The sequence below is a fragment of the Zophobas morio genome, unplaced genomic scaffold (genome assembly GCF_036711695.1).
Source record: "Zophobas morio isolate AGI-343-1 ecotype UQ-CSIRO unplaced genomic scaffold, CSIRO_AGI_Zmor_V1 ptg000017l, whole genome shotgun sequence".
Taxonomy (NCBI): Eukaryota; Metazoa; Arthropoda; class Insecta; order Coleoptera; family Tenebrionidae; genus Zophobas; species Zophobas morio.
The window spans coordinates 1,667,520-1,683,259 of record NW_026972122.1 but is presented as its reverse complement, the minus strand read 5'-3'; the positions used below and the strand labels follow the sequence as shown (position 1 = coordinate 1,683,259).

The 15,740-nt window shown below is 32.6% G+C and overlaps 1 protein-coding gene across 1 annotated transcript in view; it reads left to right on the top strand.

Annotated features, from left to right (window-relative positions):
* Window positions 1-7,355, top strand: part of Akirin (akirin) — a 35,549-nt gene extending 28,194 nt beyond the window's left edge. The window contains exon 4 of the mRNA XM_064057491.1: window positions 6,099-7,355. Within this exon, the coding sequence (XP_063913561.1) occupies window positions 6,099-6,109 (11 nt within the window). The 3' untranslated portion in view covers window positions 6,110-7,355. The remainder of the gene's footprint in view (window positions 1-6,098) is intronic.
* Window positions 7,356-15,740: the final 8,385 nt, after the last annotated feature.

The following is a 15,740-nucleotide window of genomic DNA, read 5'->3' as shown; positions in this document are numbered from 1 at the left end:
AGTGCAGCCAAATAAATCACACTTCTCTGAAAAATTATAATTTTTTTTGCGATTTTTGTTTTCTGATAACCTCTATAACGTAAAAACCAGTGGCGTAAATAACGCTCCCGCAGCTTCTTTGACTTAAATTTTTCATTTTTTTTTGTTCCTTCATTTTTTCGAGTTTTCAAGTTTAAAATTTTCAATTCAATTTCTAGATTTTGCAATTTTTCGATTTGATGTTCTCAAGTTGTCAATTTTTAATTTTTCCATGTGCAATTTTTCGTTTCAGTTTTTTATTTTCTTTATTTTTACAAAACTACGTATATAAAAAAAACTAAGCCCCACCCACCCGCCCCGATCCTAATTCGGGCGAGTTTTTCATTCCTAATCAGACCCTTTTAAGAATATATTTCAGATGATAACTTCTTGTAGAGAAATCAGGATTTTGCATACTAACCTCCGCTCTTTGGCTCACGATGAATAAAAGCATTCATCACAATTGAGAAGGGGTGGGTGGGTGGGGCTTATATTTTTTCCATTTTTTCTTAATTCAAAAATTAACCCCCACCCACCCGCCCCGATCTCAATTGTGATGAGTTTTTCATTCCTAATCAGACCGAAGGGCGGAGTTTAATTCTAAGATTTCTCTAAAATATTCTACCCTTTTAAAAACACTTCATATGGTAATTTCTTGTAGAAAAATGATGATTTTGCAAACTAAACTCCGCCCTTCAGCTCACGATGAATAAAGCATTTATCACAATGCAGAAGGGGTGGGCGGGCGGGGCTTATAATTTGTCCATTTTTTCTTAATATAGGAAGTTTTTTCTTTTCCCAACAAGACACTGACAACATGTTTAATTATCAAAGAAAACTCTACATACATTAAAAAAAATTAAGCCCCACCCACCCGCCCCGATCTCAATTGTGATGGGTATTTCATTCCTAATCATACCGAAGGGCGGAGTTTAATTGTAACAACAATATTTCTCTAAAAAATTCTACACTTTTTAAAAACAGTTCAAATGGTAATTTCCTGTATAGAAATGAAGATTTTACAGACTAAACTCCGCCCTTCAGCTCATGATGAATAAAACATTCATCACAATTGAGAGGGGGTGGGGGGGGGGGGGGCGTATATTTTGTCCATTTTTTCTTAATATACGGAGTCTTCTTTTCCCAACAAAAAACTGACAACATGTTTAAGTATCCTGTTGTTGAAAGAAAATTCTATATACTAAAAGAAAAAGAAATAAATTAAGCCCCACCCACCCGCCCCGATCTCAATTGTGATGAGTTTGTCATTCCTAATCAAACCGAAAGGCGGAGTTTAATTGTAACATCAATATTTTTCTAAAAAATTCTACTCTTAAAAACACATTTCATATGATAATTTCTCGTAAAGAAATGAGGATTTTGCAAACTAAACTCCGCCCTTCAGCTCATGATGAATAAAACATTCATCACAATTGAGAAGGGGTGGGTGGGCGGGGCTTATATTTTGTCTATTTTTTCTTAATATACGAAGTTTTCTTTTCCCAACAAGAAACTGACAACATGTTTAATTATCCTGTTGTTGAAAGAAAATTCTATATACTAAAAGAAAAAGAAATAAATTAAGCCCCACCCACCCGCCCCGATCTTAATTGTGATGAGTTTGTCATTCCTAATCAAACCGAAGGGCGGAGTTTAATTGTAACATCAATATTTTTCTAAAAAGTTCTACTCTTAAAAACACATTTCATATCATAATTTCTCGTAGACAAATGAGGATTTTGCAAACTAAACTCCGCCCTTCAGCTCATGATGAATAAAACATTCATCACAATTGAGAAGGGGTGGGTGGGCGGGGCTTATATTTTGTCTATTTTTTCTTAATATACGAAGTTTTCTTTTCCCAACAAGAAACTGACAACATGTTTAATTATCCTGTTGTTGAAAGAAAATTCTATATACTAAAAGAAAAAGAAATAAATTAAGCCCCACCCACCCGCCCCGATCTTAATTGTGATGAGTTTGTCATTCCTAATCAAACCGAAGGGCGGAGTTTAATTGTAACATCAATATTTTTCTAAAAAGTTCTACTCTTAAAAACACATTTCATATCATAATTTCTCGTAGACAAATGAGGATTTTACAAACTAAACTCCGCCTTTCAGCTCATGATGAATAAAACATTCGTCACAATTGAGAAGGGTTGTGTGGGCGGGGCTTATATTTTGTCCATTTTTTCTTAATATACGAAGTTTTCTTTTCCCAACAAGAAACTGACAACATGTTTAATTATCCTGTTGTTGAAAGAAAATTCTATATACTAAAAGAAAAAGAAATAAATTAAGCCCCACCCACCTGCCCCGATCTCAATTGTGATGAATTTGTCATTCCTAATCAAACCGAAGGGCGGAGTTTAATTGTAACATCAATATTTTTCTAAAAAAATCTACTCTTAAAAACACATTTCATATGATAATTTCTCGTAGAGAAATGAGGATTTTGCAAACTAAACTCCGCTCTTCAGCTCATGATGAATAAAACATTCATCACAATTGAGAGGGGGTGGGTGGGCGGGGCTTATATTTTGTCCATTTTTTCTTAATATACGGAGTCTTCTTTTCCCAACAAAAAACTGACAACATGTTTAATTATCCTGTTGTTGAAAGAAAATTCTATATACTAAAAGAAAAAGAGATAAATTAAGCCCCACCCACCCGCCCCGATCTTAATTGTGATGAGTTTGTCATTCCTAATAAAATCGAAGGGCGGAGTTTGTCATTCCTAATAAAATCGAAGGGCGGAGTTTAATTGTAACATCAATATTTTTCTAAAAAATTCTACCCTTTAAAAACATATTTCATATGATAATTTCTTGTAGAGAAATGAGGATTTTGCAAACTAAACTCCGCCCTTCAGCTCACGATGAATAAAACATTCATCACAATTGAGAAGGGGTGGGTGGGCGGGGCTTATATTTTGTCCATTTTTTCTTAATATAGGAAGTCTTCTTTTCTCAACAAGAAACTGAAAGCATGCTTAACTTTCCAGTTATTGAAAGAAAACTATATATTAAAAAAAAAACAAATTAAATTTGTTTTAAAGTTATAGGAAAGATTTTAAATGAAAATGTGTTCGTTTCAGCCTTTCCAAAAAATTATGACGTAATATTAGAATTCTGCCAAATAAAAATTTTATAAAATAACATACATCTGAATGTGTAATTTATGAATCCGTGTTGAGTTTTTACCCTTTGCATCCAGGTTTTTTGAAAAAAAAAACAACATTGTATAACAATATTTTTGTTAGGAAGGGCTGAAATTTTGGAGTGGTATACAAATAATCAAATAAATTTGTTTTATAAATCTCTTTAATGAATATTATTATCAATTCCATGTTGATTTTTCGATTTGAGTTTCTCAAGTTTTCAATTTTAATTTTTCCATGTGCAATTTTTCGTTTCAGTTTTTTATTTTCTTCATTTTTACAATTTTTCAATTTTTCGGTTTGCAATTTTTCAAGTTTTTTTCTTTCTTCAATTTTCCTTATGTAACTCATTAAAATTTTAGATTTTGAAGTTTTTCATTTCTTCAGTTTTTCGAAAAAAAAAAAAACTAGAAATACAAACTATTCTATGTGACTTACATTATCTATCTCTTGTTCTTTGCGCCAAAAAATTGTTGAAACTACGTACATAAAAAAAACAAAAACTGAGCCCCCTCTCAGTTGTGGTGAGTTTTTAATTTCTAATCAGACCGAAGGGCGAAGTTTAATTGTAACATCAATATTTCTCTAAAAAATTGTACCCTTTTAAAAACATTTCATATGGTAATTTCTTGTAGAGAAATGAGGATTTTGCAAACTAAACTCTGCCTTTTAGTTCACGATGAATGAAGCATTCATCACAATTGAGACGGGGTGGGTGGGCGGGGCTTATATTTTGTTCATTTTTTTCTTAATATAGGAAGTCTTCTTTTCCCAACAAGAAACTGAAAACATGTTTAACTATCCTACAGTTGAAAGCAAACTCTACTTATTAAAAAAACATTGTTTTAAAGTTATAGGAAATATTTTAAAAGAAAATTTTGTTCGTTTAAGGCCTTCCCAAAAAATTATGACGTCATCTTAGAATTCTGTGAAATAAATGTTCTTTAAATTTTATAAAATAACATACTCGTGGATGTGTAATTTATGAATCCGTGTTGAGTTTTTACCCTTAGCATCTAGATTTTTGGGAAAAAAAATCAGCATTGTATAACAGTATTTGACAATTTAACTTTGGCATTGCCAAAAACCGAATGCTGTGAAATCATGCAAATATTTTAAGATAATTTGAAACATAGTAAACCCTTAATCAAAATTTGTCCGTTATCTTACATTTTTGCCGAGTGTCTTCAAATTCTACGTTGAGGACACAAAATCAGCCAAATTTCATTTTCTTTTAACCGCTGAAGCTTGTAATCTGAACGTGCTAAGCGCTTAAAAAACACTCTATTCCACTTGAAACAAAAAAGTTGACGTCATTTGTGGAAAAACCACCACAGATACATATAATTCCGATGATGTAGTCATTTCATTGATTTTTTATTTCAGTTAATCGTTTCAAAATTCAAACTTATATGTTTTCAAATATCCTAAATATTACAGTAAAACCAGTTTACAAGAATGTCGTTATTCAATTTTTTTTAAAGCACTGAACTGTATAAACTGTATAAAGGATTTACATATCAAATGAAACATCACTGAAAATATAAAAAAGGTTCTACTCAACGCCCTTAAAAAATATTCCGTTCTGGTTGAAAAGGAACAGTTGATGTCATTTCCGACTGAACGGAGGACAATATGATTAGTGTTAGTGGTATATGCGAATTTGTCAACCAGGATTTTATTGTACAAGGTAACACTACATAATGTTATTGTATGATTTTATTTTGTTTTTATTCCTCATAATTAATACAACATATTTGTGGAAGAAAAAAGTATCTTCGAACACCAAAATAAAAAAAAATCAGTTGTTAACGTCAACAGAAATGAGTATTCCATTAGTAAGTCACGTGTGGAATATCCTGTAGATTTAAAAGTCTAATATTTCGAATTTGTGAGTAAAGTTGTGCACGTTTTTATCACAAACGTGTGTATTAACCAAGCAAATAAACCGCTTGAGTGACGAGGTGCAAATTAAATTTTTTTCAGAAAATGGTAGAATTTACGTAAAATTAAAAAAAAAACGATGTTTGGTTTAACTATGGAAATTTTTACACTTTAATGATGACTTCTGTCAATTCGTGCTGTATAGGCTGCACAGCAATAAAATAAAAGATATTTGTGTAATAAATTACAATTTTAAAACCGATTTCAGAATATTTAATTTTACATATTTGTATTTATGGTATACAATAGCAGGTTTTGTTTACCGTCCAATTAATGTGCATGGCGTCGAACTTCCTTTGTACAGTGCTTAAATTCAATCCCAGAAGCAAAAATATTGATGTTTTCGTTTGAACTTTTTTATCACAATCGAATTTACATTGAAAGAGAAAAAATTCGCAGAACAATACTTCAACTTGAAATTTGCATGCTTTGGAAAATCCAGTTCATCAATATCCAAATAAGTTACCAACAAGTCGTTGATTAAAAGCTTCAGTTAATAATCACTCTGGTTTCGAAGGAATTAGTAGGTCGACTAATCACTCGCTAAATTACCACTTAATTATGTGGTACATTTGGCAGAAAATTTAATTAAGCGCTTGTATAGAAGAGCATTAATTTTTAATAATTACTTTGTGCTTTAATTTTTTTATTGATCATGGAAATTACCCGCAATTATGTGTAATAATCACCGGCTTTGACATTGACCGAAGCACAATTCTAGTGATGATAATTACATAATTATGTCATGTTTCCAGTAATTTAATCGGGAAAGTAACGTGCAGATGCGGTAAACAGAAAAAGTAGTGTTATTTTTAACCCGATTGTTGAGTAATTTGCGCTAAAATATGTTGTACATATTTTTTATGGTAACAAAATGTTACAGTTGGAGAACTACCGTACCGATTGCTTGGAAATTTTGAATGCGTGTGGGTTATTGTTTTCGGATTTCCTGTAATTGGTTAATTTTGTTCCAGATTTATCGTAAGGAAGAATCTGACATTGGCAGCGTAGCAGCGGTGTCTCGCAAACTAGCCACTAAACAGTCGTTAACTATCGTTTATACACTCTACAAAATAATAAAGTCGTCATCAGCAGGATGCCTTAGAACATAACCCGCTCTCCTTGCCGGCAAATTTCTTTTGTACATATTTATAATATTATATCTTTATAACATATTTTAAGATCATCTGTATTATCTTATTGGAATTGAGACATATAATTTTCTCTGTATATATCGGTTTTTATAGTACTACCAATGAGGTGTTGTAATCGATAAATGTACGGATTTGGCTGTTTGGTTTTGTTTTAACAATGATGCCAACTGTATGAAATAGACTGTACCCATCCCGGATCATCATCGTTTCTCCGCCATTAGCACCTTGCGACATTCTTTTGTTTAACTGTATGTACACAACTCATAAAAAATGCCTTAACTTTGTGTTTCCGTGTAGTGCGAGCGCGAACATGGATGTAAGTTGGTGTGTTTCGTATAAACTAGATTAAGTTCTGAGTTAAAGACCACAGTTTTGCCATATGTGTGATGGTGTTGATATATTTTTTCTATAGTTACGTTCAAACTATACTTAAGTGCTTCAATTGTATCGACGTAATATCAGGACTTAGATTTAAGAAACTTATTACAGATGATATCCAGTCGAGGTCTGACCTGAGCGAAACGTCAATTTAATGAGATTTTCTACGACCGTCTAGTCAGTTTCTGGTTAATTTCTAGTAATAGTGTCCTCGAAACTGATAACCACTGTTTACTTTGTTGTATTTGACTCGATTTTAGGTACGATTAGTTAGAGTATTTACCGATAAGTACGATTTGTAAGCAAGCGCAAGGATATTACTTGTACATAGATTTAGTGTGAGAGAAGTACTGTGCGAGGAACGCTTTAACATTAAAGTCGCAAGTCGAGGTCTGAGCTACCGGCCCCAGCAGTCTTGAGATTGTACATATTTATTAAAATTTACGTTTAGTTTCCAAGTACAATAAATCAAACAGTGAACTCACACTTCTCATTAAATTGATTCAGTGAAAGTTATTTAGTGTTCAGTTGCGAATATTTCTTTTCATTATTTCGTTAGGAAATTATTAGTTTGTTTTTAGTTGTAGTGCATGCTGACTTCTTATCAAGCGTTAAGTTATAGCTTTTTCTTCTTTGCGTTTAAATAAATGTTATGACTAGTAATAAAACTGAAATAAAAATAATCTTGTTTGTATTTTCTTCTAGTGTTATTTATTTCACGACGAATGTACTTTCGATGCAATATTTTATTGTTACACAATCAAATATTGATTTGTATACCGTTATTTTTATTAGTTTCCTATGTTAGTTATGTTAAGGTTTAATAAAAAATGGCCCACTTCCAAATAGTTGTCGTTATTTTCGACATAATCAGAAAAGTACTGATTAAATCACCAACCTAAAAAGATCCTTACTAAGGCTACATAAACAGCATGGACAACACATGATCTGGTTTTGAGGTTAAGTTAAATGGTGGAATGAAAAATAAATCTATTTTAGATAATCTGCTGTAAGGTGATTTTTGCTGTAAAATCAGTTGTAGAGATACCAAATACAGTTCTTTGTGGATTACGCTTAATGGTTGTTTCGTGAGACAGGAAAACCCTATTTATGAGTACACGGGACGCCTCTGGGTTTTTAAATGTTTTGGACTTTGATCTGACGTAATCAGTTGACATTTAGCTGAGTTAGAACATGGATAGATGACGCGGTAAGTAAATAAATCTGATATTTTTGTATAACTGGGTGCCTAATCGATCAATTAGATGTTTATTCGTCATTGAGCTGAAATAATTTGGCACGTGTTTTTGTCTTATTTACCTCAATCCTATATACAGGAACTAGAGAGCATGAAAGTTTACTTTCAATTTAAATTACACAGCAAAGAAAATTACTGAGGCTAAAATTGCAAGATAGAGAAAAATTGCAAAGCTAACAGAATTACACTTAATTGTGTTAGAACCAGTTAACGATTAAAATCCTAACACGAATTGTCAATTTGCAAACAATAAACCAAATTCACACCACGTGTTAGTTAGCGTCGGTTGAAAATTCGCATATTTCCGCTTGGAAAACCCGCAAGAATTAGCTACGCTTGTTGGGGAAAACTGGCATCGCAATCGGTACGATTAATTTTCGTTAAACAAAGGGTTCCCCTTTTTTCTAACTACCAAACCAACTAAACTTAAGGCTCCTCCTTACAGTCATTAAAATCTGCCGAAATACGGCAAAACGCCACTTCCAATATCATCCTTACTATAGCACTTGAAGACTTGTGCGACATATCTACTTGTTCGTGATACAAAAATCTTCATGGAAATAGTTTTTATATTGCATTAAAGGCTTTCGTTTTTTTAATAAAAAATAAAAACAGAAAAACTCATTTTTCTCTTTGAGCCAAAACTATAGCGTATTTTGGCTTAAAAAAATCTGACAGTGTAGATAATATTATTGCTCACCTGGGACTAATAATTATTTTTTCGTTAAACTATCCATTTTTTAGTTATTGTTGATTAAAGCAAGACCTAAAAAGGGCATTTTTTGTAAATGTAGGCAACCAAACATCTTCTTTCGTCAAGAACGAGCCAAGAAAGTGTATGATTTACGATAGGGGTTGGCCACTATTGAGAGATTACACGGATTTAAAACCCTTGTTGAGAAAATATGCAAATGAGGTGACCGTAGCTGAAGGTTGTGGAATCGTACAATTATGTAGGAGTATTGTATTAATCTAATTTCAGAATAACAAATAAATAACCGAGTTTGGATTTTTTACAAAACTGCCTAACTTATTTCAACAGCTATAATTACTGCTGATCCCAAGTAATTAATAATGATACAATTATAGAAATTAAGTGTGCTTTTTCTGCCTGAAATAAAAAAATTAAAGATGCCATAAAAGACGGTACCATTAAATTTTGTGTCATCAATGAAGCTGACGACTCGATTGTACTAAAATATAAGCACGATTACATGTATCAAATGCAAGGACAACTTCATATAACACAAAAAAAATGGTGTTATTTCATCATATATACTGAGGTTGATTTACAATATTTTTTAATTGAAAGAAATGACGATTTTTGGGAGAAAGAAATGGAAAATTATTTGGAAAAATTTTATTTAAAAGCCATGCTCCCAGAAATGATTGATTCACGATGGAGTCGAAATCAGCAGCTTCGTCCTATAATAAAAAAAGATTTATGATTTACAGACCATTATTTATTTTTATATCATTATATTTATTATATTCTATCTCAGTCAAAAAAAAATATATACATTTTAAAATTTAGAAGAGGCTATAATATGTATAAAGATATTGTAGTAAGCCGTTTCGAACCAAATTTCCGCGCGCCGAACTTTTGGTAAGAAAAGGTGTAGGAATGGAAAGAAACGAAAATCACTAAGAGGGAGATGCGCAGAAGGGTGTGTTTGAGCAGGGTTAGTCGCGGCCAGTTCGACTTGGTCTTTCTTTTGAGTAAGACGTCAGGTTGGTGCTCTCTGTGTTTTTTTTCAAATGTCTGTGCGCTGTTTGTTTCCTGTTCTAGTGCTGGTTTCTTCTAACGGAGTTCCACCCCCCTGACGAACCAACGAACGTAAGAATTCTCTGCTACGTTCGAACACAGAGAGGTTATTTCGGTGGTGAGCACGTATTTGGTTTGAAGATCCGAGAGGTATGTTTTCCACGTGATTCCGTGTGTGCTGGTGGAAGAAGCGGCGTTGCTTCTCGATGGTTACGGAGTAGGTGAGACGCGGGAACCACACCTGTGAGCTTCGCGGGCGTCACATACGCGAACGGACGCTACCAAAAATGGCGGCACTTCCGGATGACGCCATGGCCGATAATTTTCGTACTAATCTTTTCAACATAATTTCAATCCGTTTTAGTAGGGCCTTTCAGGGAATTACGTTAGCTAGGGCAGTTTTATTTAGCGAATGTTATGCGGAAAGTTGGATGGCGATTTTCGAGTTATTATTTTGCGTTGCATAATTTGAGCACGTGTGAGTAAAGTAAATTCAAACATGATCTGAACAAGCGAATCTTTAACTAAAATTAACGCTGAGAAAGGCATTAGAAAATTAATAATATTAGAGTCTGGGGGACGGGGGATTTCTTTGTGTTAGTAACATCAATTAATTAGGCACATCAATTTGACTGACATTATAAGATCTAAGATATTTGAATGGCTTTTCCTCGATTTATTATTCGTTTGTTGTAAACTCTAATGCTGGAAAATTTCATGTAGTTTTTTCAAATATTCAGCCGTTCAAAATAGAAAGAGAAAGTGGTAGGGTGCAGGTACGGGGTGTTGACCGGGGAATTTCAAGGGCAACCTTTGTAAATTTTTGTATTAGTCATTGGGGATTTGTTGTTGACCGAAAACTGTTGATGAATTTGAAAATGAATGTTATTGAAAGAAAGGTACAATTCAAATTGAATGTGCACCTACGATTACCTATATTTTATTTATTTTGCATATTTTATGTGTCGCATTTTTATGTGTTGTTCTGTTTATTTCGTATGTGTTTTTATTTATGTGTCTTTTGTTTGGGGATGTGTTGAAGGGAGGGGGGTTTGTTTGTTTAATTCGGTCAACAACGTAACTTTGCCCAGATCATTTTAATGCAGTCGTAACTTCGTTGTTTAATGTCAGATAAATATTTCATTAAAATCATTGCCAAAATGTGAATAATTTAATCTCTTTCAAAAATTCTTGTTCTTTAAAGTTATTGATAAAAACATGAATAATTTCTCACTTCATTTTCTTTATTGCATAAGATTGTTGATCACACGTGCATAATTTAATCTCATTTCAATTTCTTTGTTATTTAAAACAAGTGTTGATGGAGTGTGGCCAATTAAATTACGCTTATTGCTTGTCTGAAATCCAAATACTCATTTTGATAACGCTAGTTAACTCGGGGGTCGTGTGGCGTGGACGCGGTGGCGTCGGCGTCTCCGTGCGAGTGTCTGCGGGTCTTGCTAGACTTCCGGCCCTAGCGGACTCGGAGTTTACACAGCTACTTGGACGCGGGAAACAGGAAGGTCAACCTATGTCAGGTGGGTGCGTAAGACCACGCACGTGAAGTGGTGAGGTAGGACTATGTGGACCTTCACGGGGAGTGTGGCCGTCGCCCTGCACCCGCTGTGCGTCCCCCCCCCCCCCCCCATTTTGTTTGTAGAGGCCACACTGCCATAATATCTGGAACGTTGCCATCCATTTACTTTCTGAGAATTCCGCGACTTTTTATTTTGCTTTTTTTGTTGTACTTGTAAGGTTGCTAATATTTATTCTCTGTTCTCAGATTCGAGTGAAAATAAAGGTTTTTTTTTCTCTGAGGAATAAATTCTTTAAGCTCTTCTGGGGCCCTTGGCCAAGGTCTCTTGAGCTCTTATTGGATTTAATTTTCATAGTTTTTTTTTTCAAAATATAAGTTTTTTAAATCCGTCACTCTTCCCGCTCCGCAGTGCGCCAACTTGTATGAACGAACGCCTCCCGCCAGTTTTCAAAACACAATGTAGGGTCCCACTTTTGTAGACGATCACAGCCAAGGTCAAATTTTAAATTTTAGCGGGCTTTTTCAAATTTTGTTCAATGCCAAATAAAAGGCGGGAGGTTTGGGTTATTACAATATGTAAGTAATTCAACACATACATTCGATTATTAGTGTCACATATAATCGAATCTTCATAGTGTGCTTTGGAAAAAGTTGTTCTATTCTTTTCTTTCTCAGTGATTGATAATTTTAAAATTTGTCTAATTTATCTCACATTTGGGATCAGCACTAACTATAGCTGTTGAAACAAGTTAGGCAGTTTTGTAAAAAATCCAAACTCGGTTATTTATTTGTTATTCTGAAATTGGATTAATATAATACTTCTACATAATTGTACGATTCCACAACCTTCAGGTAGAACACACTACGGTCACCTCATTTACATACTTTCTCAACAAGGGTTTTAAATCCGTCTAATCTCTCAATAGTGGCCAACCCCTATCGTAAATCATACACTTTCTTGGCTCGTTCTTGACGAAAGAAGATGTTTGGTTGCCTACATTTACAAAAAATGCCCTGTTTAGGTCTTGCTTTAATCAACAATAACTAAAAAATGGATAGCTTAACGAAAAAATAATTATTAGTCCCAGATGAGCAATAATATTATCTACACTGTCAGATTTTTTTAAGCCAAAATACGTTATAGTTTTTGCTCAAAGAGAAAAATAAGTTTTTCTGTTTTTATTTTTTATTAAAAAAACGAAAGCTTTTAATACAATATAAAAACTATTTCCATGAAGATTTTTGTATCACGAACAAGTAGATATGTCGCACAAGTCTTCAAGTGCTATAGTAAGGATGATATTGGAAGTGGCGTTTTGCCGTATTTCGGCAGATTTTAATGACTGTAAGGAGGAGCCTTAATCTAGCAGCTTACCGCGTCCTTTCACTCTTCACTACCAACCCTCTCACTAGATACTACCCAGAAATTCCCTAGGAGAGCTACCAACTACCAAAAAAGAACTAAACTTGCACATGGTTGCCTATGTTTTAACGATTTTTTTAATTCAAAATGTTTTCAAATTCAAATTATTCAAATGGTATTTCGCGCAGTTTTTTTTTTCAGCGCGAAATTTTAATTCAAATTCGGTCACCACAATCTGTCAGTGGAAATAATAATGAATGTTTAAAATACAGGCCAATAAGAATGCTAGGCATAAGTTTCAAGCTTATATATTTATATTATAATATTTTGGGATGACGTGATAAAATTTTTAATAACGACAAGAACAAAAAGGCGATAAAGAAACAAAAGATGCGACTTAAAAAAAAAGAGAATAAAGAATTGATAAATAACGCGACTAAAAGAAGGACACAAGAAATGTACATAAAAAGCCATATCATAAAAATAATAATCAATAAAAACGGGAAACAAAAAGGGACCAATAAATAAGCTATACAAAAGCAACCATCAAAACTATGACAAAGACAAAAAGGAAAAAAAACATGAAAAACGTAACAAAAAAGGATTTAGAATACGATATCGAATATAACTGAATTTTTAATTTTTTGTTCTAGTTTTCTTTTGTTCCGATGTACTGCTAGTGCCGCAAATAAAAAAAATCCACAAACAAAATACCAAAAATAGTAACGAAAACACAGCGACAAAAAAATAAAAAGGGGCAAAAGGTCAATAAAAAAAGTTTGGGAAGTTTGCGACCTTCTTTGTTCATAAATGATCAAAATGCCCTATAAAAAAATTGTCAAAAAAATGCAACCTAAAAAAAAGGAGTCAAAAAAGTGACAAGAAAATGCCAAAACAAAGCTACAGAACAAGGGATAATGAAGCAATAAGAGGAGAAAAAAGTGACAAGAAAAGGCCAGAAACAAGCTACAGAAAAAAGGGATAATGAAGCAATAACAGGACAAAAAAGCGACAGAAGAAGACAAAAAAAGTAACAAAATAAAAGCAACAAAAAAAGACAAAGAAAACAGTTCTAAAAAAGAGCTAAAATACTCAACGAAGAAAGTGAAAAAAAGGACACAGAACGTCGTAAAAAATAATTTAAGCGTTTTTTATTGTAAACTGTATTTGCAAAAAAATTAAAAAAAAATCAACCCAAAAAAAGCTACAAAAAATGTCACAAAACAATCCCAATCATACAAAAAGACGTAAAAAAACAATAAAAAAAATTCATTACTGAAATATGCGCTAAAATTTGATATCAAAGAAAAAAAGGGCCAAAAAAAGACGATGAAAAAATAAGTGACAAAAAACAAAATCGCGCTGTAAATATGTGAACAAAAAATACGACAAAAAAAGTCAAGAAATGCTAAATCTAATGACGAAAAAATTACACAACAAATCAAAAGCGAAAAACAAAAGACCACACAAACTGCGACAAAAGAAATCTAAAAGGAACAAGAAACAAATACAACAAAAAAGGCGACAAAATGTTGATATGAAAAAAGGCGATAAAAAAGTATAAAAAAGACGGCAGTAAATAAGCTATAAAAAATCTGACAAAAAAAGTTAAACAAAAAAAAAACGAAATAAAAAAGGGTACAGAAAGCCGAAAGAAATTGAATTTGTACTTTTTTTGTTCTATTGTTTTTTGTTCCAATGTATTGGTCTAGTTGTATAAATAAAAGAATCCACGAAAAGAAACTCCAAAAAGTAACGAAAAACACGACGAAAAAAGGTGATACAACACAACAAAAAAATGCCAAAAAACTAACACAAAAGCGACAAAAAAGACTATAAAAAAAGACACCAAGAAAAGAGGACAACAAAAAACCTCCAAAAACGTCAAAATATGCCAAAATAAATCTATTGTATAAAAATATAATTATAAAACGAAGGTAACGTTCCCTGGAGCAAATTACAGAGTGATTAACAAGTACTGTTTCAGTTGGTATCAATGAATTTTGCTTGAAATTGATAGACCCTTGTCACTTCACTTCACTTCCTGTTGTCCATACTGACAAATCTGACAGTGACACTTAATTTACTTATAGCAAAATTTGTTACTGATTTTCATTAAAACATCATAACCAAATTTTCTTGAATTCTTAAATAAAAGTGGCATAGTGGTACTTGCTGATCACGATGTATTAACTAGAAGTAATAATTATAAACATCTAAAATTAATATAATTATTTCAATTTAGAACTAATACAGGCAGGTATTTTTTTTCATTAAGTGCTTAAATTTTTTCTTTGAATTGCACAGGAAGAGTGTTATGGGCGTTTTTTTTATTTGATACAACCCCTGTCACTTTTTTATTCTTAAAGATAAACCTGTAGTTCTTTTGAAAAGATCCATGTGATGGCAACTTCACATTTTTATTGTCACTTCCGGTAGAACCGGTAATGGCGTCAACTTTATTTTTTTTTTATGAAACACAAAGTATATTTTTTCATAAATGGAAAGATTTTTTCTAAAAAATCAAAAGTAACCAATATTCTAAAATCAATACTTAAAAAGTCATTCAATAAAATAGACGAAAAATTCATAGTTAAAATGATACAAATTTGCTCAAAGAACTATATGTTTGTTATTTTTATTAAACAAAAAAGTTACAGGGGTTGTATAAAATAAAAGAAACACGTGGTATATTTTTAGCACTGAAAAAAATGTTTTGGGGATAAGTGACGTTCATTGTCACGCAGCCAAAGTTATTTGTTATAAAAACTGAGACAAAAAAGTATGTAAAAAAAAATGCAAAAACACTCGCAACAAAGAAAGCTAAATACAAAAAACACGTCAAAAAGGGACAAAAAAATGTATAGTATTTTCCATTAAATATAATTATCCAGTAAAATTCTGAGATGACATTATCATTGATCAGCAATTTTCCGTTTATATAATAATAACCTTAAAATATTTGCAAGATATCAGAGCAGTTTGAGGCAACTGTGGTGATGGTCCGTTAATTCCTAAAATAGTGTTGATGTTAAAGCTTTCTCAATAACATATGCAAACTTTTCAACGCAAAACCTAGATAAACTTTCATATTTTATAACTGATATTTTCACAGTTCGTCACCCCTGATAAAAATGCGTGAGACGCCCATGATTTCGCAA